General features: G+C 43.6%; 1 protein-coding gene and 1 pseudogene across 3 annotated transcripts; one reads left to right on the forward strand and one right to left on the reverse strand.

Moving 5' to 3' along the window:
- Positions 1-1,219: 1,219 nt before the first annotated feature.
- Positions 1,220-11,006, forward strand: LOC136452114 (pectin acetylesterase 3-like). Of its 3 annotated transcripts, none has more exons than XM_066452755.1 (10): positions 1,220-1,598; positions 8,821-8,903; positions 9,025-9,154; positions 9,223-9,296; positions 9,396-9,628; positions 9,747-9,861; positions 9,994-10,071; positions 10,154-10,253; positions 10,361-10,486; positions 10,608-11,006. In XM_066452755.1, exons 1-10 carry the CDS (start codon positions 1,349-1,351, stop codon positions 10,763-10,765), a joined length of 1,347 nt encoding a protein of 448 aa, XP_066308852.1. In that variant the 5' UTR covers positions 1,220-1,348; the 3' UTR covers positions 10,766-11,006. The 3 variants fall into 3 exon arrangements, with proteins under 3 accessions (XP_066308852.1, XP_066308851.1, XP_066308853.1); XM_066452754.1 differs by having other exon boundaries at positions 10,148-10,253; positions 10,608-11,004; XM_066452756.1 differs by having other exon boundaries at positions 10,148-10,253; positions 10,361-10,515; positions 10,608-11,003.
- LOC136452113 (uncharacterized) lies at positions 4,456-6,206 on the reverse strand (annotated as a pseudogene).
- Positions 11,007-24,885: the final 13,879 nt, after the last annotated feature.

Genomic DNA, 24,885 nt, shown 5'->3' on the forward strand with positions numbered 1-24,885 from the left:
CGCGTCATTGTTCTCAAACAATTTCCTAGTCTTAATACAAGATATGCAAGTCTTTTGCGAGAAAAAAAAATGTCACCAAGAAAACTCATATGTCACCGGTATGCATATGACTAAAATAGTGATTCATAGTGGCAGATAATAAGATCTAGATATTGGTCATTGGTCAAGAATAAAAAGTACAACAAAAGCTAGTGTTTCAATTTGATATGTGGAAAAGAAATTTCTTATAAATTGCCACAGACAAGGCAACAACAGTTGACATAGCCAAAGCTAGCTAATGTTTCAGTTAAGCACATGTTGGGCATATATGGAGGTGCGATAGAAGAAGAAAAGTCTAATGCAACTGGATAAAAATCATAGAGTCTCTATTTAGGTATTATTTTTGAAATGAACAAATTTGGCGGAATAGCCATATATATGATTGTTGTGGCTTCTAGGTTTATTTAGGTGTTATTATTTTATAAGATTGCTAGTTTGTGCACATAATTAAGCATGGATCGATAGACTAACATTCAGTAGCGTGTAGCTAGTAGGCGAGCGCTAGCAGCGAGCTGTGCACACCATGCATACATAGCGATCTAGGCCGAGGCGGGCAGGCGGCGGCTAGTGAGAGGTCGAGATCGTAGAGTTGTCATTTAGCCTTTTCGGCTTTGAATGGTACTGATGAGTGGGCCGTCGAAATCGATGGTTGCCCGATCCAGCACCACACCACGAAGCGATGCCAAGCCCGCCAGCATGCATGCATATGCGTCTTTGATTGATTCCCTGGACTGGACTGATTAAATGAGTCAGCTGGCGAATTGAATTTGGCGATCGATCGATGATCTGGAAATCATTTTGTATATATGTCAACATACACCATCAAATCAAACGAGATATTTGCGAATCTATTGTTATCATACCATAATTAATTTGTTGTGCATGCATGCATTGCTAGTTAATTGAGGACACTGAACACACACCGACCGACGCAGTATATTCTCACACATGCATATGATGGAAGCTAATTAAGCACACGATAATTTAGCTCAACTAGCTAGTTTAATTAATTACTCGTCGTGGATTTCTTGGCTGTCGTAGCGCAGCTAGCGTGCTATGAATATACGGTGGTACGTGGTTCTTTGCTAGCTGTGGCTAGATATATGGCGCTGCTAAGCTAGGTGCGTCATCCCCTTGCTATGCGCGCGTCGTCAATATATATATATATATATATATATATATATATATAAAGGCTTGCTGCTGGCTTAAGCTCCTTGGATACATATACATCGGCTTGTGCTTTCTTTATGCTGGCCGACCTTTCCGATTGGCATCAGAGAGACGACAGGAGAGGGTCGATCGATAGACGATGGGGGTGCATGGGGCTGTTGCCAAACCCAAACCCTGCAGCAGGCGGCTTTTCCTCTTCGTTGCTGTACTCGTCGTCCTCATAGGTAGCTACTGCGCCGCCGCCGCTGCAGATGAGCAGATGAACAGCAATAATAGGGGCAGGCGCAGGAGGAGGAGCTGGAGCAGGAGGCGGGCCGCGGCGGCCGACGCGGTGACGCCCCTCATGGTGCCCATCACCATCCTCAAGTCCGCCGTCGACTCGGGAGCCGGTATGCACGCATATACATGCTTCTCCTTCTTCAGTCATGCATAGACAGTACGTAGTAGTAGTATAACACTAGCTATACACGATCTGCTTAGAGGCCGTTGGATTGTTCATGTCTGTATATCACAATTGCGATCGATCTCCTTTTGTGGAGTCCCGGCGGCGGATTAATTTGTTCACGGTTTCACGGAACACCAGCAGCATGCACTAGATTGATAGAGAGGACCTCAAGAGTATCCTAAATTTTTTCTCTCAAAAACTCCATGTTTCCAACTCCTAAAAATGTATTGGAAGAAAAAAAGAAAGCTATCTCTCCAATAATTCATAATTTTACATCAAGAATCCTATAATACATATTTCTAAATTATTTTAACCAATCTTATATATTCTTTCTCTCTTGTACATTTACATCTGGACTCCTTTCATACTTTTTATTCTTTTTTCGCTCTTCCACCTTTAATTGGCCGAAGAATACGTGTGTATCCGCGCGACCTCGACTCCGCACAAAGTTACGCGTGACGGGAAAGGATTTCCCAAGTGCGTAAATTTTAGAAGGAAGAATTAGAAGTTGTTGAAGATGGATCTTTTCTCGTTTAACCAAAAACCAACGATGAAATGCTCTAGCTTTTGCTGCTGCTGTCCGTATATGCCGCATTCTTATGGATCCGTGATCGGTGATCCGTCACTGGCATATGCATGCGATGCGCCGGCCGCCGGGCCGTGTGTGTGTCGCCATGCGCGCACGCTGCAGTGGGTGGATCGTCGGTCCCTGCCTGCATGCCATTTCGGTAGTGCGGTCGGCGCGTGGACGATATATGATACGGCCGGATCGCGCACGCGCGTGTGCTTCCAAAAAAGGCGTCGTGTTGCACAGCTGGTACATACGTATCCGTAGTCACGAGCTAAACATATACTGCAGCTACCGCTGCCTGCACTTGTCCGGCTGCTCCGATCGATCCTTGGATTTCACGGGCGCTTATGTCCTCATCACTAGCTTGGTGAGCACCGAGCAGAACAACGTTGCCGCACCCTGCATCTAAACGAAATGCGAGCCTTGACCCGCAGAACCAGGCCCCGATGTCAGGAATGAAAGCCTATCTTAATCTGTGCACTTCTCCTACCTCAATTTGTCCACTTCTCTTCTCACACAAAAAAAATGTCCACTTCTCCTATATCTTACATTTTCTTTTTATTATCGTACTATTCAGAGAACATGTAATTTTGTTATTAATTATTTGATTATACAAAAAAATATGTACATGTGAGTTGTCTTTTTAATTATTGTATTAGATGATTGTATAATATTATTGTCTGAAAATTCCTAGATTTTCAGAAATATGGAATATGGCAATTCCCTAATTTATCCCTATCCGTTGGGCAAACTTAACTTGGTGCTGAAGAGCCACCATACAACACAAGCATCAGTGACGAAGCTAGGGGCCGGCCATGGGCCCATGCTCCATGAACATGCATATGTAATTGTTAGCCATGTATTAATCATGAAAAAAATGAGCCATATATTAGTCATGAAGAGTTAACTATAGATATGTTGTAAAGACTCATACAGCCAACAGTCTGCTGTATTATTGGCCTTCCTCTTAGCGAGGGTCATGGGCCCATGCTCCACGAACATGCATATGTAAATGTTTTAGTTAATTAATAAAGTTTTTTTAGAATTGCACGGTACAACAAAGGCGCCCACAACATGCACGCACACTCATCCCTATGAACACACATACGCAAACCCTACTCTTATGACACCTCCGAAGGACTGAGCCGACAGATGACGAGATTCACGAAGTCACCATATAGGCGCCTTGCTATCGACGGGACGTCGCCTACCACTGAAAGCATAGCGCCATTTAATCCTGGAATAAATCTAGAAAAATACGAGCACACATGCCAAGTCGACGACTTGAACCCGGGTGGACAGATTCCACCAGAAGGAAACCATCCAGCTGATGTATGATCAGTTCGTTAATTAATAAAGTTAGTAGTAGAGAAAAGATGATTTAATTTGGCCTGGCCTCCTTTAACAAATAACTCTTACTAATTGGTCTGGCCTCCTTTAACAAATAACTCTTACTAATTGCCCCCCTTCAAAAATATAATTCTACCTCCGTCCTTGACCAGCATATTTCAATAGCCAACATTTGTTTTTATCTTTGTCTTCTTCTTTTTTGTCATCTTCAAACAAGCGCCATGTTTTCCGCTACTACTAGCTGGGATGAGTAAGGGCAGTCCCAATGATAGAAACCAGTAGTTTCTATAACATAGGATACCGCACCAAAAAAGTAGTGTTTTCCAACCCATGGTTTCTATAACATCATTCATACAAAGAGTAAATTAAATGCAGCACCAAAAACAGATAGATCAATTGTGACAACTAATTTTACAGCCCACATGTGTTCCGTCGACAACAACACAATGACAGAAACAAAATTGGTCGATAACTGCCAGCAAATCAACACAGCCGGCAAACATAGATCATATTTCTGCATTCCATCACTTTTTAGAACCAAATATCACCATACAGGACCCATAATTCAGTCTCGAAAACCATACATTAATTAATAATAGCAATCCGGAGATAAATATAACATGTAACATACATAGTTCGTACGGAAGTACTGAAGTTCATCATATGCAAAATAAAATAATAAGGTGCCACGTCCATGTCAGGTAGGTTGCACATGCACTCCAAAATCCATCAGGTAGCAATGGACTCCAAATCTTCAGAATCCATCTTCTACAAGGAAAGAAATAGTGATTAGATGAAAAACATTACTCAGTGCAATTGAAAAGGTTGAACTGGCACATGTGTTTTTCAAAAAACTAATCTGTTCTTTGTAAACAAACATACTAGGATGACTTAGCTATATTTGCACACTAAACCAAATCAGATTGAAGATATGTACCTAATTATTTTGACTATATGTATTCCCAAACTTTTGCCAAATATGATCAATCAAATCAGATTGCAGTTGTCTATACGCTTGGCGATCATGTAAGGTAGTATTTCTGTTAAGTACATCTTCCATCTCAGGGTTTTCTCCATGAGAGATTGTAGCTTCTTGAACAGTATATGTGCTGGCTTCCTCATTCAAATCAATTGGAACCTGCTCTATATCCTTCTCATCTTCAATTATCATGTTGTGGAGAATTATACAGGCAAGCATGATATTCTCCAGATCTCCTTGGTCATATAGACGGGCTGGTCGACGCAAAATACAAAAGCGAGACTGCAAAATGCCAAAGGCGCATTCAACATCCTTCCTTGCCCCTTCTTGCTTCTCAGCAAAAAGTTTATGTTTATCAGATTGTGGTTTACGTATAGACTTCACGAAAACAGGCCACTCTGGATATATGCCGTCTGCTAAGTAATAACCAATATTATATTGTCTACCATAGATAGAGTACTGCACCTGGGGAGCTTCTCCTCTCAGCTGCTCGACAAACAAATGTGATTGGTTAAGCACGTTGATATCGTTGTTCGATCCGGCAACACCAAAGAAGGCGTGCCATATCCAACGATCATGCGAAGCAACTGCCTCTAGAATGATCGTAGGAACACCGTGATCACCGCGGGTATACATACCCTTCCATGCATAAGGACATTTTTCCCAGTGCCAGTGCATACAGTCAACACTCCCTCCATTAAGCGCTCAACATCTTGTACTGTTGGTCGCCTCAAATACTCCCCCCCAAATTTTGCAATCACTCCCTCCACAAATAACTTCAAACACTCTACTGCAGTACTTTCACCAATCTTAATATACTCATCAAGCTGGTCTGCTGGGCTTCCATTTGCTAACTGCCTTATTGCAGCAGTGCACTTTTGAATTGGAGATAGCCCAGGGCGATTAGCAGCATCCACTCTTAAGGTGAAAAAGGGAGACCACTCACCTAGGGCATGGACAATGCGCAGAAACAAGAGCCTTCTCATCCTAAACCTTCTACGAAAGATAGTAGAATTATAGATAGGATTCTCCGTGAAATAGTCATCCATAAGCCGCTGATTGGCTTCTTCTCGAGGCCTTGCCACATACCTCCTTGGACCACTACTGCGTCTCATCCCTTCTTCTAGTGCTTCAATATCATTCTTCAATTCTGCAACCATCTCATCTTGCAGGTCTTCTAATACTTCTTGCTCGGCTTCAAATTCTTCAAATGTGTACAACTCTTCTGAATATATGCTGCCATCCTCGTCTTGAGGTTCAGCATCACTCGGTGGTTGGCTAGACATTAGGAGAACGAAGAGAGAAGAACTACAGAAAGAGGAGAACGAAGAGAGAAGAACTACAGAAAGACTCGGTGGTTGCCATATATATGCAGGGAAGCAAGCAGTATTCACACCAAGAGGCAGTGGGCAGTTTCACACTAGTAATTTTCAGTTTTCAAACCATGATGGGTTTCAGTTTTGACACTAGAGTCAGTTTTCACACTAGAAGCAGTTTTGACAGTAATAATGTTCAGTTTTCACACCATGATGGGTTTCAGTTTCACACTAATAATGGTCAGTTTTAACACTAAGGTCAGTTTTCACACTAGAAGCAGTTTTGACACTAATAATGGTCAGTTTTCACACTAGAGTCAGTTTTCACACTAAAAGGTTGTCTCCCTGTATTGCTTCACTATTTAGGTATGGGCTGTTGCATCTGTGGTTTCATTTCATATATAGAAGAGTCATGCGTCATTCACAAATGGGAACTCAGAATATTTGAGACAATTGATGAGATATCCTCAAGTTTATATCAAACAATCAACAAAGAGGTTGTTCCAACTAAAGAGGTTGTCATGCAACAGACATCAAGTTTATATCAAATAATAATCTTGAAAGGATACATCATAAGCAGTTTTGACACTAATAAATACATCAGTTTTCAAGTGCCAGTTACCTAGAAACCCAGTAGTATCACATAGAAACTCATCATACACTCCAGTATAAGAAAAAGCTTCTGGACACCAAGTTCATACTTGAAAACCTGCTGTCACAAAGAAATTAAACTTTAACACATACTCTCCAGTGCTCAAGTAATTGTCACTACAAGCATTTAGCAAATACCTTAATTATCTGTACCAAATAAGACCAACCTCATACTCTCTAGTGCTTTCTCCCTCTCAGCCAAAGCATGAGCATTCATATTAGTTGTTGGAGCTAACAGAAGCTCTCTGTAAGTGTCTAGCATTTTACACTTGAGTTGCTTCTCTGCTGCCTTATCAGTCAACCTAGCAGCTTCTACCTTACTTTTTGCCATAATTTGTTGCGTCTCCGCCATCTTCTCACGGTCCTTTCTAGCCAATGTGCTTACTTCAATGAACTTGTCTAGCTTGTCAGTAATAGCAGAAAAAGCTTCAGGTGTCTTCTTTTTCCCATAGAGCTCAGCCTTAGCCTTCTTATGTCCAATAGGATGAATCTTAGGATTATCTTCCAAATTCACCACTTGAGACGGCGAATCAGCTGCACTCTTGTTCTTTTCTTTTTCCTGTTCCTTTTTCACATATGCAGACCACTTCCTTTCATTCCTCACAACCTTCCAAAAGTGCTTCAGTGTAAATTCTTTGTCATTATGTTCACCAGCATACATCTTCTCAGCAATTTCCATCAGTTGATCATCGCTCACACCACTTCTGTAGACTTTGGTGGTTCTATTCCAGCAACCATGGAAATCCATTACTAGTTTCTTAACACGGTCCCAGCGGATCTTCAGTTGATTCCGGTTTCTCCTACGGCAAACCTCTGTGCTTTTATTGTATTCTTCAGTAACATCCGTCCAAAATTGATCTGCCTTCCTATCGGTTCCATGAACTGGGTCCTTTGAGTTACGCAGCCAAGCAGAAGCCTACATTCAAAAAACAACACCTACAAGTTTATAACCAAGCTGATTGTTCAAGTTGTTCACAAACTAAGAAATGATGCTTACCAATCTAACGTCTTCAGGTTTCGTCCAATTCAATCGCTTCTCAGTCCTCTCGTCTTCGTTGGTTTCATCCGCATCAATATTGATTGTTTCTTTGTCTTCTGCATTGCTTTCTAGGGTTCTTTTCAAACTTGGAGCAGTTGGAGAAATTGTAGTTCTACTTGTTGTATTTCCAACTAAATGGAAATTCTCTGGACTACCATTTGACTGGAGAAAATTGGTAAACCCACCTGGTGGGTACATCCTAAAAAAATGAAAAGAGATGTTCAATGAAACTGATAAGAACAGTATGAACCATCTGGACTACTTGTTCATATAGAAAAAGCATTTTCTACCATAAATACTTGTAGTAACAGTATGAACGTTGGAAACACTAAAACTGATAAGAACACATACCCTTCATTGGAGCCCATCGGAGAGGAATTTGTCCACCACGTTGGCAAACCGGCTGCTTGAAGGCTTGGAAGTGGTGGAGATGCTGCAGCAGTCACGCGAGAGGGATTACCGGCGGCCGAACTGGATCCATCATCAGGGGCGACAGGAGCAACGACTACCGATTCAGATCGGGTAGCGGCGGCAGGAGCACCCCTGCCCTGCCCTGTCCTGCCTTCCCCTGTCTTGCCTTGCCTGGAGCTTGACGATGAAGGCCGGAGAAGATTCATGCTTGAAGATTGGGGGCTGGATGATTCTAGGTCTTGGAGGCCAGGCTATTTGAGGCCAGGTAAGCGCGCGTGGGAGATCTAGGTGAGCGCGCGGGGGAAAGGGCGACGCAGTGGCGGGAGAAGCGCGGGGAAGGGAGGGAAGGGCGAGCTCGCGCGGGAAATCGAAGGCGGGAGCGCGTGGGGGAGATCCAGGCGAGCGCGCAGGGGAAAGGGCGGAGATCCAGGCGAGCGCGCACGCCATCGGGCGACGCAGTGGCGGGAGCGCGCGGGGGAGATCCAGGCGAGCGCGCGCGCCATCGGCCGACGCAGTGGCTGGAGAAAGCGGGGGGATCCAGGCGAGCGCGCGCCATCGGCGCGAGGGGGCGGCGGCGCATGGGATCTGGGTGAAGGGCGCAAGACGCTGGTCGTTTCTTCCCAACGGCGTTTTCGTAGTTTCTAGGAGCATCGGTGCTAGCGTCGACGTCGTTTCCTACTGAGGAAACGGTTTCTTCGTTTTTCTCTCTCTCTTCATTAATTTTCATGCCACATCAGCAAAATGCTGACTTGTCCAGGTTATTAATGAAGATAGAAACTACCATAAATACACCATTGGGAGTGCCCTAACTAACAAGTAACGGTGTGTGCTATATATCTGTTGGTGCAGTGTGCTTGGACGGAACGCCGCCTGCTTACCACCTGCACCCTGGCTCCGGGGCAGGGAACAATAGCTGGATCGTCAACCTGGAGGTCAGTCAAATTAAAGATCCATCAGTTAATTAACTCCAATTGTACGTTTTACTATGCACTAATTCGTGATGGATGGTCATAATAAACGCCACTGGCTGATATAATGTATATTGTGGTATAGGGAGGCGGTTGGTGCAACAACGTTCGGGCGTGCCAGTTCCGCAAGGGCAGCCGCCGCGGCTCGTCGGACCTCATGGAGAAGGAGATCCCCTTCGGCGGCATCATGAGCAGCAGCCCTCTCGACAACCCTGGTCCGTCCGTCGTCTTACCTTCAATTCAATCCCTCTCGATCTCACATGCACACATCATTTACATACAGATTTCTACAACTGGAACCGGGTGAAGATCCGCTACTGCGACGGCGCGTCCTTCGCCGGCGAAGGCTACGACAAGGCACGTACAACGGATGCACCTTGCTTCCTTTCTGTTGCACCTTCCTTACTGATTTGGTCAAACGAAATGATCGATTGACCTGACATGACGCTGCTGTAGGAGAACGGGTTTTACTTCCGCGGGCAGCGCATCTGGGACGCCGCCGTCCGGCACCTCCTCTCCATCGGGATGGCCTCCGCAGACCAGGTGCTGCTCACCGGCTGCTCCGCCGGCGGCCTGGCCGTCATACTGCACTGCGACCAGTTCCAGGCCTTCTTCCCTCGGTCGTCCAACGCCGGCGGCGGCACCACCACCGTCAAGTGCCTCGCCGACGCCGGACTCTTCCTCGACGCGTACGTGCCGCCGCAGTGCCACCTTACCAATTAACGAACCTTAATTTTATTTACAGAAATTGTTGCTCCATCTGGTGCTTCGTTCATGCATCTTGACTTGAGCAGTGTATGCATGCAGCTCTGATGTCTCCGGCGGGCGCAGCCTTCGGTCCTACTACTCCGACATCGTGGCCATGCAGGGCGTGGCTCCCAACCTGCCGCCGGCCTGCACTGCCCGTTTGGACACCACCTCGGTGCGTCGCGTTGTTTCCTCATGCCTTGTTCCTTGCAGTTCCAGTAGCAAAATGCATGCATGCTCCTTGTACGTGTTGACAGAATGGAACTGAACCACCGCTCGCGCTCGTGCATGGCAATGGCAAATGCAGTGCTTCTTCCCCCAGAACGTAATCGATGGCATCAACACCCCCATCTTCCTGCTGAACGCAGCATACGACGCCTGGCAGGTAACTAGTACTCCCAACTGATTTGCCAGCTTTCAAATGTTGTATATCTGTAATCGAGCTATCAATCGACGATCAGATACAGGAGAGCCTGGCACCTAGCGGAGCTGACCCCAGCGGAGCCTGGCGAGCCTGCAAGTCCAACCACTCTGCCTGCGACGCATCCCAGATGAAATTCCTGCAAGGTTATTTCGGTTACACATGCATAACCCAATGCAAGGCCCTGAGGGAGGGCCAAACATCATATGTTCTCAAGGTTTATTTCTAAGTACACTGGATCGATCAAGTGCAGATTTCAGAGACCAGATGGTAGCATCCGTGAACGGCTTCGCCGGCTCCAGGAGCAACGGGCTCTTCATCAACTCCTGCTTCGCGCACTGCCAGTCCGAGCTGCCGGCGACCTGGAGCGACGCCGCAGGTGGTGCCTCCCCTGCCATTCAAAGCAGGGTAATCACGACACCACCCACCGGTGATGCCATACAGCATATATATACATACGTATAAAAGCAAAAGTTTGAGCCTGCTGTTTGCGTGTGCAGGGGATTGCCAAGTCAGTGGGCGACTGGTACTTCGGTCGAGCTCAAGTGAAGGCGATCGACTGCCCCTACCCCTGCGACGGAACATGCCGCAACATCATATGATGACAAAACATCCTGGGCTACCTTGCGGTTTTGTCTTCAAAAGTTGGCACTGTTAGCTTTGCTGAATAGTCATGGCTGAAAGTTGTGAAAGAAAAACACCGTTCGTTCGCTAAAATAGTACGGCTCATAAGACAAGCGAACAGGGCCGTTGTACATCACATCAATTCAATTTGTGAACACAGAGAAAGCAAATGGGTGCAACCATTATTAAAATTAAATGAACGATAATAAGACAAGAAAGTGTCAAAAATGAACTGAATGTTCTTAGATAACAGTTAAACTTGCATTGTTAAGTGATTCATTCATAAAGAGAAAGCAGATGAGCGTGTGTGCTGTTTGTCTCGCATCCACCGAGTTTACCACGATCTGATTATTCATTGCAAATACTGTTTATAACGGAACGCGGCACCGGATAAACCAGCCAACGGTAGCGTGTATTAATTGTGCAACACTAAATTCCCGATGACTTCTCCGATGCACCACCAGAGAGTTTCGGTGCGTGTTAGATCACTGTATGTACGAAAAAACACCCTCACTGAACTCTGAAAGTCTGGGTTAAATGTTCAAACACACGCAGCATAGGTCAGGCACTGTTGGGTAACTCCGACGGTGCACCACCGGAGAGTTCCTATGACCTTAAAAACAGTGCAAACAACGTACTTTTCAACCCTTTTTAAAACATGCCAATTCTGTATGATCTCCCATGGATGATTAATACCTTTAAGCCTTAGTTAGCATGCATTTTTTAAAAATATTTTTCAAAGCCTTAGTTAGCATGCATTTTTTTTAAAACACAACTTGAATTTATATAAAATGCAAAGATTGACCTCACAAGTAGCACTAGATAACGGTAAAGCAATCAAATTTTATCTCTTAATAGTATGGCTATCTATCTATCTATCTATTTGGTCATATTTCAACCTCTAATCATCTCATGGTCGATAAAACACAAACCCTATGTTATACCATTGCCTTGAGCCCTTCACAATCCATCCATGCCATCTTTCTTCATGATATCCTTGTTAGCTCAAGCACCCATGTGGATCAAATCATTTAACCCTTCATATCTTCATATGAAAAGTTATTCCATTAATATTGTCATTAATTACCAAAACCTAAATACGGCAGCACAAATCTCTAGAGGTTTAGTAGATGTGGCGGAGGTTGAAATCTGCCAATGTTCTGCAAAAATGTGTTGAGGTTCATATCTCGGAAGGTTCCGCAAAAATAATGCGCAGAGGCTCTGTACTAATAGAACTCAGCCTCCTGAACCAAGAAAGAAAAATCCAAAACTCAATCAAACGGGATACAAAAATCATGGAATTTTATACACACCTTCCTAACCCACGGTGATGGTAACCCCATTCCCCAAGGATCAAAGCTTGGCTGAGAATTTTGAACTAGAGAGTCATTAGAGAGCCATTAAAAGCAAATAAATTGCTCCACTAGAGAGTCATTAAAAGCATCATATGGCAAAATAAAATACTTTTCAATTAGCCACTTTCAATATTTCACAAATATGCCTATTTGTGAACTATTAAACACAAAACGAACAAGGTGGCTATCCTATAAGGTTTAGGTACTTGTTACCAATGGTGAGGATGAAATATATGATATATTCATTGAATTTTCTTCAGGTTAACCATATAAGAGATTATGATAAGAATTGGTTGATAGATTGAGTGAATATTATCAATTTGCTTGCTCAACCACCCCGAAGCCTTCATCTTATCACCAAGTACCTACATCATTAACCTAAGCACACTTTGGTACCCAATCTTTGTTGGGTCCTTTTGGGTTAGTCAACAAGTGCTTAGACACCCAAATGGCTTTAGCACTAGTTTGTAATGAACACATCACCTTGCTAGTGCTAACTCCATTTGTGGTCTTCTTAAGCATATCATTATAAACAAAAGTGTTCGGCTTAGGTGTGTTACCATTTGGACATTCATAGCTTAAATGCCCCTTTCTTCTACAAGCATAGCATATGCGACCTTTGTTTGCTCTATGCTTGCTTTGCTTGTATGGACATCTATCAACCTTGTGGCCCATCTCATTGCATCTATAGCATCTTCTTGTTGCAACTTGGGCTTCCTTTCTTGCCTCTTTGTATATTGGGCATTTCTTGATAGGATGCCCCAATTTCTTGCTCATGAGACAAGTGCTTTGTCCATCACTTTTCTTTTGGTTGGCCAACTTGTTTGAGGCCTTTTGTTCGGCCACTTCACACTTGTCGGCCCAACTCTTATGTGGACACATGGCCCACTCATGTCTATATAATCCACAACCATAGCATAACCTTTTTCTATGTTTCTTGCTCTTGGTTGTGTAGACCTTGCTTGAGATGTGATTCTTTTGTTGGGTTTTGTAGGAAGCAAGGTTTGAACCCTTCTCAAGCTTCTTCACCATGTTATCACGGTTATCTTGAGAAGGTTGTGCTTTCTCCTTACCCTTCAACTGAATCACATCTTTCTTTAATCTTTCCACCTCTTCTTTGAGCTCTATGTTTTCTATGAGATTTAGCTCAATCGAAGATTGGCTTGCTTGAGGAGCACATTCATTAGTATAAGAAATATTTAATTGAGATGGTGTACTAGTGAGTGAATGTGTGAGAGGTTGAGAAAATTTTATCGATGTGATCACAACCTCATGAGCCACCTCAAGCATGATGCTTGATTCTACTACTTCATCATGAGAGCACTTTAGATGAACATAGTTTGCTTGTAGCACATTATACTTGCTTGATAGTTCATCTAGCCTTGCCTTGAGCTCAAAGTTTTCCTTCTCTAGTTATGAAACACTAGAAGAGGAGTTAGTAACTAAAGTATGCTCAATTGAGAATTTTTCATACCTTTCACTTAGAACCTTTAGTTCTTCCATCTTGGAGATGAGAAACAATTCTTGCTTTTGAAGTGATTGTTCTTGCTTCTCAATCTCTTCTTCAAGCTCATCATTCTTTTCAACTATCTTCATGATGATAAACTTGTCTTTGTGGTTGAGATGACCAAGGTTGTAGTTGTCTTCAACTTCAACATCACTCTCATCTTGATCATCTACTTGTGCTTTCTCCTTTTTTTATCTTTCTTGTTACTCTTTTTCTTGCTTTTCTTGGCCATGAGACACAAGTGATGAGTATCATGAGATACTGAGGTTGACTCATCACTTGGTTACCACTGGGCTTGAGCATCATTGCAAATAGCTGCTTGCTGGTCTGCTGCCTCAGCCATACCGAACACGTCTGGTATGTGTAGGCAGACAGCAAGTCATGCGCTGCTTGCACTTCTTGCTCCGGCTCGATGCCCTTGAGGTCTTGTGAGGCTTCTTTGCTGCATGAAGACACAATGGACATACTTTCCATTGACTTGATCTCAAGTGCATCATCACATTTGGATTTCCCATATAAATCAGAAAGTCTAGTCCAAATGAGATGAGCACTCTCCGGAGGTGGTTGTCCATTGAAGATTGCCTCATCTTGAACCTCTGCACTCAATGTACACAACATGACATTAATAGCTTGAGCATTGAGTTGCACGCATATCTCTTCCTCTTTTGACAAATTTTTGTAGTTGCTCCAATCAACTATAGAAAGAGGTATGCTTGCATCCACAATATGCTCAACAAGAGGACTAATATCTCTAAAAGCATTGAGTACATGTATTGACCAAGGTAGAAAGTTTGAACCATCATTTTGGAGAAGCACCGGCTCCAACTCGATAGGTGTCGACATTCTTTTCTCACGGTGGTGAAGCTTTAGGTGAGAACCTTGCTCTGATACCAATTGAAAGGACCTAGGATGCCGCCTAGAGGGGGTAAATAGGCGTTTCTGAAAATTAACACCTTTAAATACGGAAACGATTAGTAAAGAGAGTTTCAAAAATGGAAACTCTAAATTAAGTGTAGTACCAGCCCTCACAAGTTAGCCACATAGTAAACAAGGTATAAAGAATATATATAGAAGTTACAACCCTGCAATACAAAGTTAGAACAGAGAATGAATATATTCAGCATAGGCATGAAATTACTGCTGACTGAATATGGGATGCATGTCTTGCCTTGCCTTCTTGTGTTTCTCTAAAGCTGGATCATGCCTATGCTTGGACCTAGGCTCCTGTCTTCCGCTCATAGCTGATGTCCTGTATCCAAAGATTTGCAAGGAATTTTAGATACATGCCCAAACGATAGCTTATTTTAGTTGAAATATAGAAATAAGAATAATTATCCTATGCTTTGTAATCACCTTAACCAAACTAGGTCAAAAGGTTCACAAAACACAATAGATAATTAAACTTAGTCCTAAGAATCAACCACTGAGAGGATTGAAACAAGGGAGCAAAATTTGCTCTGTTGTCCCATACCAGACACATCCGGTATGCAGGTATGAGCGGACAGCAACCCTAACCGGGGTCCTTGGCTCAATCTTCAACCAATCCATACTCTGGGCATTGCTTCTAGACAAGTAATATAGCATCTCTACCGAAGGAATTCCAAAATCATGCCCTAACCGCTTAGATCGGATGAGGTCCGGGATTAGGGTACCTTGTGAGAGTGAATGAAGATACAATTGGAAATCTAAGTCTCGGAGTCTTCGATCTTGATGCAAATCTCCTCCGATCCAATCTCCCTCTCTTCCTTTTCATGGTGGAATCACTCGATCACCAATATGGTGGAACAGAGGTGGCGGCGTCGGCTTGGAGGAGAGAAAAGAGAGATAGAGGATCAGGGCCGAAGGGGTACCAGCTATTTTTATAGCCCCGCTCATACCAGACACGTTTGATAGGCATATCAGACACGTCCGGTATTTGTGGGCTGGCTGATCTTTTTCCAAATTTCATTCACTTAATTCCAATCCCCTTCTCTATCATTTCTTGATCCAAAAACATTTATGTCCTTGATCCAAATAAGGTGTAATTACTTTTCTTATCCAAATGCCATGAGTATCACTTCTCTTTTCCAAATATTTGGCATATATAGATTTTGATTACTTGAGAGAGAGATTGTGAGACATAGTAGATTGTGGACTTAAGAAAGCCATGTCATGTGTAATTAGCCAATCAAACAATCAAGGAGAGCTATAATTATCACATGACAAGGCTAGGTCAAAAAGACCAAGATTCAAATAGTTTTTCAAATTCACACCACCTACACATGCTAGTAATGAGTTTTGAAAAACATCTCTCCTATGTCACACAAATGCACATTCTAACGTATAAAGGGCCTTAGATGCACTTACAATGCATGTATGTAAAAACATACCTTTGACTTGAGCCCACAAGAATACCACTAAGAAGATACATAGCATGATAATCTTTATGTTGACCTTAATTGCCAAATAATCATGCTAGATACGAAATCACTTTTTCTTCCAATGGACTACAAAGAGTGCTAGATAAATTTGTTAGTCCACAAGGTGCAAAATAGAAACTGAGCTCCCCCTAAATAAGTGCTTTAAGTAATTTGAATGACTTTTAACTAGCACTTTATTCTATTACGAATTTGGGAGTCAATTTTCTATTTTGAACCACAACCAAATAATTTTCCATATTTAAATTTGAGTTTAAGAGATGCTCACAATCCACTTAGTTTTGATAAACCACAAGCTTCTGAGTAAATTAAGGATATATGAAAATATATGGATCAAAGACTCAGTTGCAATCATATCAGTGTTCTGGTTCCTACAATACCAGACACGTCCGATAGGTATACCGAATACGTCCGGAATACATTGAACAGAAACACTTGCTTTCTGTCCCTGTCCATACCGGACACGTCCGATAGTAATACTAGACACGTCCGATAGGTGAAGGACAGAAGCAAATAACACGCTGCTTGTGATTCTTCATTTTAGCGATAGTATTTATTTTATGCCCTGCATCTCAACAAATAGATTGCTCCACTAGAGAGCCATTAAAAGCATCATATGGCAAAAGAAAATACTTTTCAATTAGCCACTTTCAATATTTCACAAATATGCCTATTTGTGAACTATTGAATACAAAACGAACAAGGTGGCTATCCTATAAGGTTTAGGTACTTGTTACCAATGGTGAGGATGAAATATATGATATATTTATTAAATTTTCTTCAGGTCAACCATATAAGAGATTATGATAAGAATTGGTTGATAGATTGAGTGAATATTATCAATTTGCTTGCTCAACCACCCCGAAGCCTTTATCTCATCACCAAGTACCTACATCATTAACCTAAGCACACTTTGGCACCCAACCTTTGTTGGGTCCTTTTGGATTAGTCAACAAGTGCTTAGGCACCCAAATGGCTTTAGCACTAGTTTGTGGTGAACACATCACCTTGCTAGTGCTAACTCCATTTGTGGTCTTCCTAAGCATATCATTATAAACAAATGTGTTTGGCTTAGGTGTGTTACCATTTGGGCATTCATAGCTTAAATGTCCCCTTTCTTCTACAAGCATAGCATATGCGACCTTTGTTTGCTCTATGCTTGCTTTGCTTGTATGGACATCTATCAACCTTGTGGCCTATCTCATTGCATTCATAGCATCTTCTTATTGCAACTTAGGCTTCTTTTCTTGCCTCTTTGTACATTGGGCATTTCTTAGTAGGATGCCCCAATTTCTTGCCCATGAGACAAGTGCTTTGTCCATCACTTTTATTTTGGTTGGCCAACTTGTTTGAGGCCTTTTGTTCGGTCACTTCACACTTGTCGGCCCAACTGAAAGGTCCTAATGGCTAGAGGGGGGTGAATAGCCTAATAAAATTTCTACAACAACACTTAACAAAATAGTTAGACAATTATGAGGCGAAGCAAGTGTTGCGCTAGCCTACTCAAAATGCAAGCCACCTACCACAATTCTAGTTTAGATAGTGTCGATTCACACAAGAGCTATGACACTACCCTATGTTAGTGTGCTCTCAAAGGCTAACTAAAGAGCCACACCAACCAACCAAGCAAGCTCTCACAACTAGCTATACTAAAGAGCTTGTTAACTAGTTTGCAGTAAAGTAAAGAGAGTGATCAAAAGGGTTATACCGCCGTGTAGATGAGAGAACCAATCAATCACAAGGATGAATAACAATGAAGACCAATCACCTTGGAATCAATGATGAACACGATGATTTTTACCGAGGTTCACTTGCTTGCCGGCAAGCTAGTCCTCGTTGTGGCGATTCACTCACTTGGAGGTTCACGCGCTAATTGGCTTCACACGCCAAACCCTCAATAGGGTGCTGCACAACCAACATAAGATGAGGATCACACAAGCCACAAGCAATCCACTAGAGTACCTTTTGGCTCTCCGCTGGGGAAAGGTCAAGAACCCCTCACAATCACCATGATCGGAGCCGGAGACAATCACCACCCTCCGCTCAACGATCCTTGCTTCTCCAAGCCGTCTAGGTGGTGGCAACCACCAAGAGTAACAAGTGAAATCCATAGCGAAACACGAACACCAAGTGCCTCTAGATGCAAACACTCAAGCAATGCACTTGGATTCACTCCCAATCTCACAAAGATGATGAATCAATGATGGAGATGAGTGGGAGGGCTTTGGCTAAGCTCACAAGGTTGCCATGTCAATGAAAATGGCCAAGAGTAATAGCTTGAGTCGGCCATGGGGCTTTAAATAGAAGCCCTCAAGAAATAGAGCCGTTGGCTCAAAAAATGGGCTGACTACGCGTCGACCAGACGCTCTGGTCCAATCGACCGGACGCAGCACCGGACGCTCTGGTCGTGAAAACCGGACATGTCCGGTAGGTCGACCGGACGTGTCCGGTCTCTCCTAGACCGCCACATGTCCTGTTCAAAACAAGGTAGCCGTTGCAGCCCACACTTTCATGCAATCGGACGCTCAGACCGAACGCAGAACTTTGAATGACCGGACGCTGAGCCACCGAGTCCGGTCGAGTCCAGTAAGCCACCAGGCCGACCGGACGCGTCTGTTAGAAACTGACCGGACGCTGAGCCTCAGCGTCCGGTGGAGTACAGTAAGCATCCACGCTCGACCGGACGCGTCCGGTCACACCGGACCGGACGCTGCCAGCGTTCGATCGACTGCTCTGCCAAATTCTGTGTTTTCTGATTCACACCAGACGTGTCCGGTGTGGCGACCGGACACGTCCGGTCGCAGAGTTCGTCGCCAAATACCGGACGTATCCGGTCACCATACCGGACGCGTCCGGTCACTCTGTAACCAGCGCGGCTAACTCCTCTTCGACTTTATCTTCTTCACCCTTGCTCAAATGTGCCAACCACCAAGTGTATCACCTTGTGCACATGTGTTAGCGTATTTTTACAAACATTTTCAAGGGTGTTAGCACTCCACTAGATCCTAAATGCATATGCAATGAGTTAGAGCATCTAGTGGCACTTTGATAACTGCATTCTGATATGAGTTTCACTCCTCTTAATAGTACGACTATCAATCCTAAATGTGATCACACTCTCTAAGTGTCTTGATCACCAAAACAAAATAGCTCCTATGGTTTATACCTTTGCCTTGAGCTTTTTGTTTTTCTCTTTCTTCTTTCCAAGTCCAAGCACTTGATCATCATCATGGTATCATCATCATTATGCTATGATCTTCATTTGCTTCATCATTTGGAGTGTGCTACCTATCTCATGATCACTTGATAAACTAGGTTAGCACTTAGGGTTTCATCAATTCACCAAAACCAAACTAGAGCTTTCACCAACTCTTATGTGGACACATGGCCCACTCATGTCCATATAATCCACAATCATAGCATAACCTTTTTCCATGTTTCTTGCTCTTGGTTGTGTAGACCTTGCTTGAGATGTGATTCTTTTGTTGGGTTTTGGAGGAAGCAAGGTTTGAACCCTTCTCAAGGTTTGAACCCTTCTCAAGCTTCTTCACCATGTTATCACGGTTATCTTGCGAAGGTTGTGCTTTCTCCTTACCCTTCAACCGAATCACATTAATCTTTCCACCTCTTCTTTGAGCTCTATGTTTTCTATGAGATTTAGCTCAATCGAAGATTGGCTTGCTTGAGGAGCACATTCATTAGTACAAGAAATATTTAATTGAGATGGTGTACTAGTGAGTGAATGTGTGAGAGGTTGAGAAAATTTTACCGATGTGATCACAACCTCATGAGCCACCTCAAGCATGATGCTTGATTCTACTACTTCATCATGAGAGCACTTTAGATGAATATAGTTTGCTTGTAGCACATTATACTTGCTTGATAGTTCATCTAGCCTTGCCTTGAGCTCAAAGTTTTCCTTCTCTAGTTGTGAAACACTAGAAGAGGAGTTAGTAACTAAAGTATGCTCAATTGAAAAATTTTCATACCTTTCACTTAGAGCCTTTAGTTCTTCCATCTTGGAGATGAGAAATAATTCTTGCTTTTGAAGTGATTGCTCTTGCTTCTCAATCTCTTCTTCAAGCTCATCATCTTTTCAACTATCTTCATGATGATGAACTTGTCTTTGCGGTTGAGATGATCAAGGTTGTAGTTGCCCTCAACTTCAACAGCATTCTCATCTTGATCATCTACTTGTGCTTTCTCCTTTTTTTGATCTTTCTTGTTACTCTTTTTCTTGCTTTTCTTGGCCATGAGACACAAGTGATGAGTATCATGAGATACTGAGGTTGACTCATCACTTGGTCGCCACCGGGCTTGAGCATCGTTGCAAATAGCTACTTGCTGGTCTGCTGCCTCGGCCATACCGAACACGTCCGGTATGTGCAGGCAGACAGCAAGTCATGCGCTGCTTGCAGTTCTTACTCCAGCTCGGCGCTCTTTAGGTCTTGTGAGGCTTCTTCGCTGCATGAAGACACAATGGACATACTTTCTATTGACTTGATCTTAAGTGCATCATCACATTTGGATTTCCCATATAAATCAGAAAGTCTAGTCCAAATGAGATGAGCACTCTCCGGAGGTGGTTGTCCATTGAAGATTGCCTCATCCTAAACCTCTGCACTCAATGTACTCAACATGACATTAATAGCTTGAGCATTGAGTTGCACACATATCTCTTCCTCTTTTGACAAATTTTTGTAGTTGCTCCAATCAACTATAGAAAGAGGTATGCTTGCATCCACAATATGCTCAACAAGAGGACTAATATCTCTAAAAGCATTGAGTACATGTATTGACCAAGGTAGAAAGTTTGAACCATCATTTTGGAGAAGCACCGGCTCCAACTTGATAGTCGTCGACATCCTTTTCTCATGGCGGTGAAGCTTTAGGTGAGAACCTTGCTCTGATACCAATTGAAAGGACCTAGGATGCCGCCTAGAGGGGGTGAATAGGCATTTCTGAAAATTAACACATTTAAATGCGGAAACAATTAGTAAAGAGAGTTTCCAAAATGGAAACTCCAAATTAAGTGTAGTACCACCCCTCACAAGTGAGCCACAGAGTAAACAAGGTATAAAGAATATATATAGAAGTTACAACCCTGCAATAAAAGTTAGAACAGAGAATGAATATATTCAGCACAGGCAGAAAATACCGGACGTCACACCTTGGTACTCCATGACTTAGATCTTGACCGCCTTGTTGAATTTTCCAAAAGCAAGCGCAACACGTTGTAAAGTTGCAAACAAGATCACAAGGCGTCAAAACCAGATGTGATTAGCCTTTTGGGGCAGATGCAACGGTAATGGCGAGCTCAAGAAGATAGATCAATGAGGAGTAAGGCTTGGTCAGTGAGATCGGCTATAAGAGATAGCCGAACCATTCTTCCCCAGCGGAGTCGGCAAAAAGTGTGTTGACGCTTAATTAGGTCAAACACTTGATAAGGAGCTAGATCGCTCGATGTAGGGCCTAGCCGATTTTGGGATTGGTCGGCGCCTAGGGGGTGTCCACACCTAGACCTTGTGCCTCCAGCGATGAGCGCGATACGCAAGACATGTCGCCGGAGGAGCCTCGCCGGGAACGCGATACACAAGACACGCCGGCGAGATCTCTTGTGACCCAAAACCCCACATGCCCGGGAGGGACCCCGTCAGGTCGTGCGGCGGCTATGGGCTGCTCTAGCCGGCCTGGCTATGCTAGAGCTTCGCCGTTGTCGATCCACCATCCATGCAGCGCCGACGAAGAACGAGGAGAAGTAGAGGGGAGGAGAGGGTAAAAGAGAGGTAGTAGATTGATTTGTTGTGTTTTGTGTCGATTGGATAGATGGGAACTCAATCGGCTATGTATCCCTTATTTTATAAGGGGTAGGGGTGGTCTTATCCTATAGGAAAACCAATGTGGTACTATTATCATGTCGCTTTATGAAGTTTTTCTTAGATTGGACCAAAACTGTCATGGGCCTATTTAAATTGGCTTGGGCCCAATTTGAGTGTTAACACTGTCTTAATTAAATTGAGATTTTATCAAGGATCTTCAAAAGGTTGATTTCATGGTGCTCATTGTTAATCTATTGAAGGAAAATCCTAGGTATGTTTTCAAGACCTCATAGCACCTCAAAAATCTCAGCACAATGAACTTCAAGAATTTCACCAAAAGAGGAAAGAAAAGAGAGTTTTTAGAGAAAGAAACTTGAGACATAAGGGTTGGGCTTCAAGCCGTAATACGAACAAGTTTCAAAGGGTCCAAACATGAAAAATCCATGATTGTGCCAAAACCTCAACCAAATCAAATCATGCCAAAACCTCAACCAAATTAGCAGATTAAAAATCCATGAAAAATGGACTAAAAATCATAAAAAAGAAATCTTGGATGCAAGAGGAAGAGATATGGATCGGAAGAACAAAACTGAATCAACAAACTTCAATAGAATCATGACGAATTCACCTAAACAAATCAGGTCTAACCTCCTCCCATCATCCTTCCACTAGAAATTGAAACACTAGATCAAGAGGATCTCAACTCTCTCTAACCTTGCATCCCTTTGCTTTGTGTACTTGGCTAACCTATAAAAAATGAAATTAAAGTTGCAAGAGATGCCTCTCCCAACCAATCATATCCATACATATATATAGGGTCGATGCAACAGACTAAAATACCCGTAGCACCTAATACTAGATACATACTCCAAGAGGCAAATCCGTCTAGATTGTTCTTTGTCCATTGGAGCAGATCCGACCACTTCGCAACTTCGCTTGTCTCGATGCAAGCTTTGTGATGGCTCACGTCCTTTGACTCAACACCCCTGACTTTGAGGCCGAAACTGAGAAACCCTTTGTGTCCATGGTTTTGAAGCCGAAACAGCACACGATGTCGATGCTTGTATACTTCATCCTCTGTCTAGCAATCTCCATGTCCTTCACGATCCACACTTAACTCTGGTCTTGATCCTGCCTTGACTTCAGTCAGTGTTGTTTTCATCCTTATGCACGACCTGTTGTTGTTGCTCTTGTGCTTGGTGTCGATCATCCGTGGTTCTCTAGGCCTAGTCCCTCCGTCCAAGCCCTCTTGGTCGCCCTTCACCTCCCGGGGTATAACATCACAAACCTTACTTGACCCTCACCAGTCACCACCATCGCCATCAAATCTCTCCAATGCCTGCACATACACAAAAGAGACACATTGCACCGCCACCACTTCACCTTCGGTTAGTTGTAAGCAAGACCAATTCAAACTGCAAGGACTTATTATCCATAACAGCCACTCATCATATATATTGACAAGAACCCGGCCATCTCAACCTTGTTATCTCTTCGTCCCTAATCCCTGCGGATGAGCTGGCTGGACAGTGGCAAGGCGGTAGGGTGGGGGTGGCGAGGGCGGAGGGCCGCGCACAGTCAGACAGACGACGGGCATGTTGCTCTACCCGCCCAATGATCTCTTTTGTTTAACCTGCTGCACTGCTCACCTCACTGGCAAACTGAGACGGTCTGCATGCATGTTGATCAGTTCATGTGCTGTGATGCATACACCAATATTTTTGTTGGTTGGCGCAGATCTCGAAGCGTGGTATTGACTTCACTCCTCTTATTCCCTGGCTACTGCTCTGCAATGTGTGGAGTACTAGGCACGCACATGCCGATCCACCTCTTGCTTCGCGTGCGCTAATTATATATACGCACCGCCAGCTCGCTGTTTCATATGCTTGACTGCAGGTGCGGCCGCGCAGCCTGCCTGTTGATCGATCGATCGGTCCATCAAGGGGTACCGAGATGAGGAATCGGCCGTCGCTTCCGGCTTTCATTGCTCTCGCCATTCTTGTAGGCAGCTACTGCTGGGTGGCGACCTCGGCCGCCTCGCCGGCGGTGGAAGATGAGCTGCGCAGTGGAGCCGGCGGTCGCACGATGCGGCGGCGCGCGGCGTCGGTGATGGTGCCCATCACCATCCTCAAGTCCGCAGTCAGCGACGGAGCTGGTATGTATGCTGCTGCATGTTGCTCTTCTGATCTTGGGGATCGAGAGATAGAGGTCTGGATTGAGATCATATTCATATCTGGTTATAGTGCGGTGCGTGCCACGCCGGATGCGATTGCGACCCACATTATATATATATTGGGGGGGGGGGGGGGGGGGGGGGGGGGATCAATGCGCGCTCTAGCTAGTCTCCATTTGTGACAAGCTATAGCTTTTGCTAGTTATTACTAGTAGTTACAGTCCAGATTTAAGCTGTTTCTTGTACTAACTGTAATCGTCTGAAGACTGCTTCTTTAGTTGGTAGTTTAAACTATAAGTTTCAGACGTTCAGTATTGCTGCTACTGGTGTTCTTTTGTCAATTTCCTATGTATCTGGTGAACAATGGCTCAGGAATTAACAAAGGAAATACAGTATATACCAGTAGATTAATGGGACCGATAAACTATGCATTATATGTAAAACTAATGCTGGAAATGTCAGATGGTATTGTCAGGTTTGCCCAAATTAACAAAGAGCATTTTAATTTTTAAGAACTAAAGATGTAACGCAGTGTGCATGGATGGAACGCCACCTGCTTACAACTTGGATCCTGGCTCCGGGGCGGGCAGCAAAAGCTGGATTGTGAACTTAGAGGTCAGTTAATATATACTACCATTTGAAATTTTAAAGCACATACGTAAGCTTAAACTATATATGGTTCATGTTGTTGTTGTTGTTGTTGTTGTTTTTGAAAGATCCGGTTACCTGGCTGTGTATTAATAAGGAGTTTACAGAGTTGCAACCTTACATGCACGAGCGCGAACTCGCTCAACAGACTGCTGCGCGAGTTTAGAAGACTTAGAAGCTAATTACTCTCACTACATTATTTGCAATCATTAAGGACCTGAGACACTTCCCTCCA

This window comes from Miscanthus floridulus, chromosome 5, assembly GCF_019320115.1.
Source record: "Miscanthus floridulus cultivar M001 chromosome 5, ASM1932011v1, whole genome shotgun sequence".
NCBI classification, from domain to species: Eukaryota; Viridiplantae; Streptophyta; class Magnoliopsida; order Poales; family Poaceae; genus Miscanthus; species Miscanthus floridulus.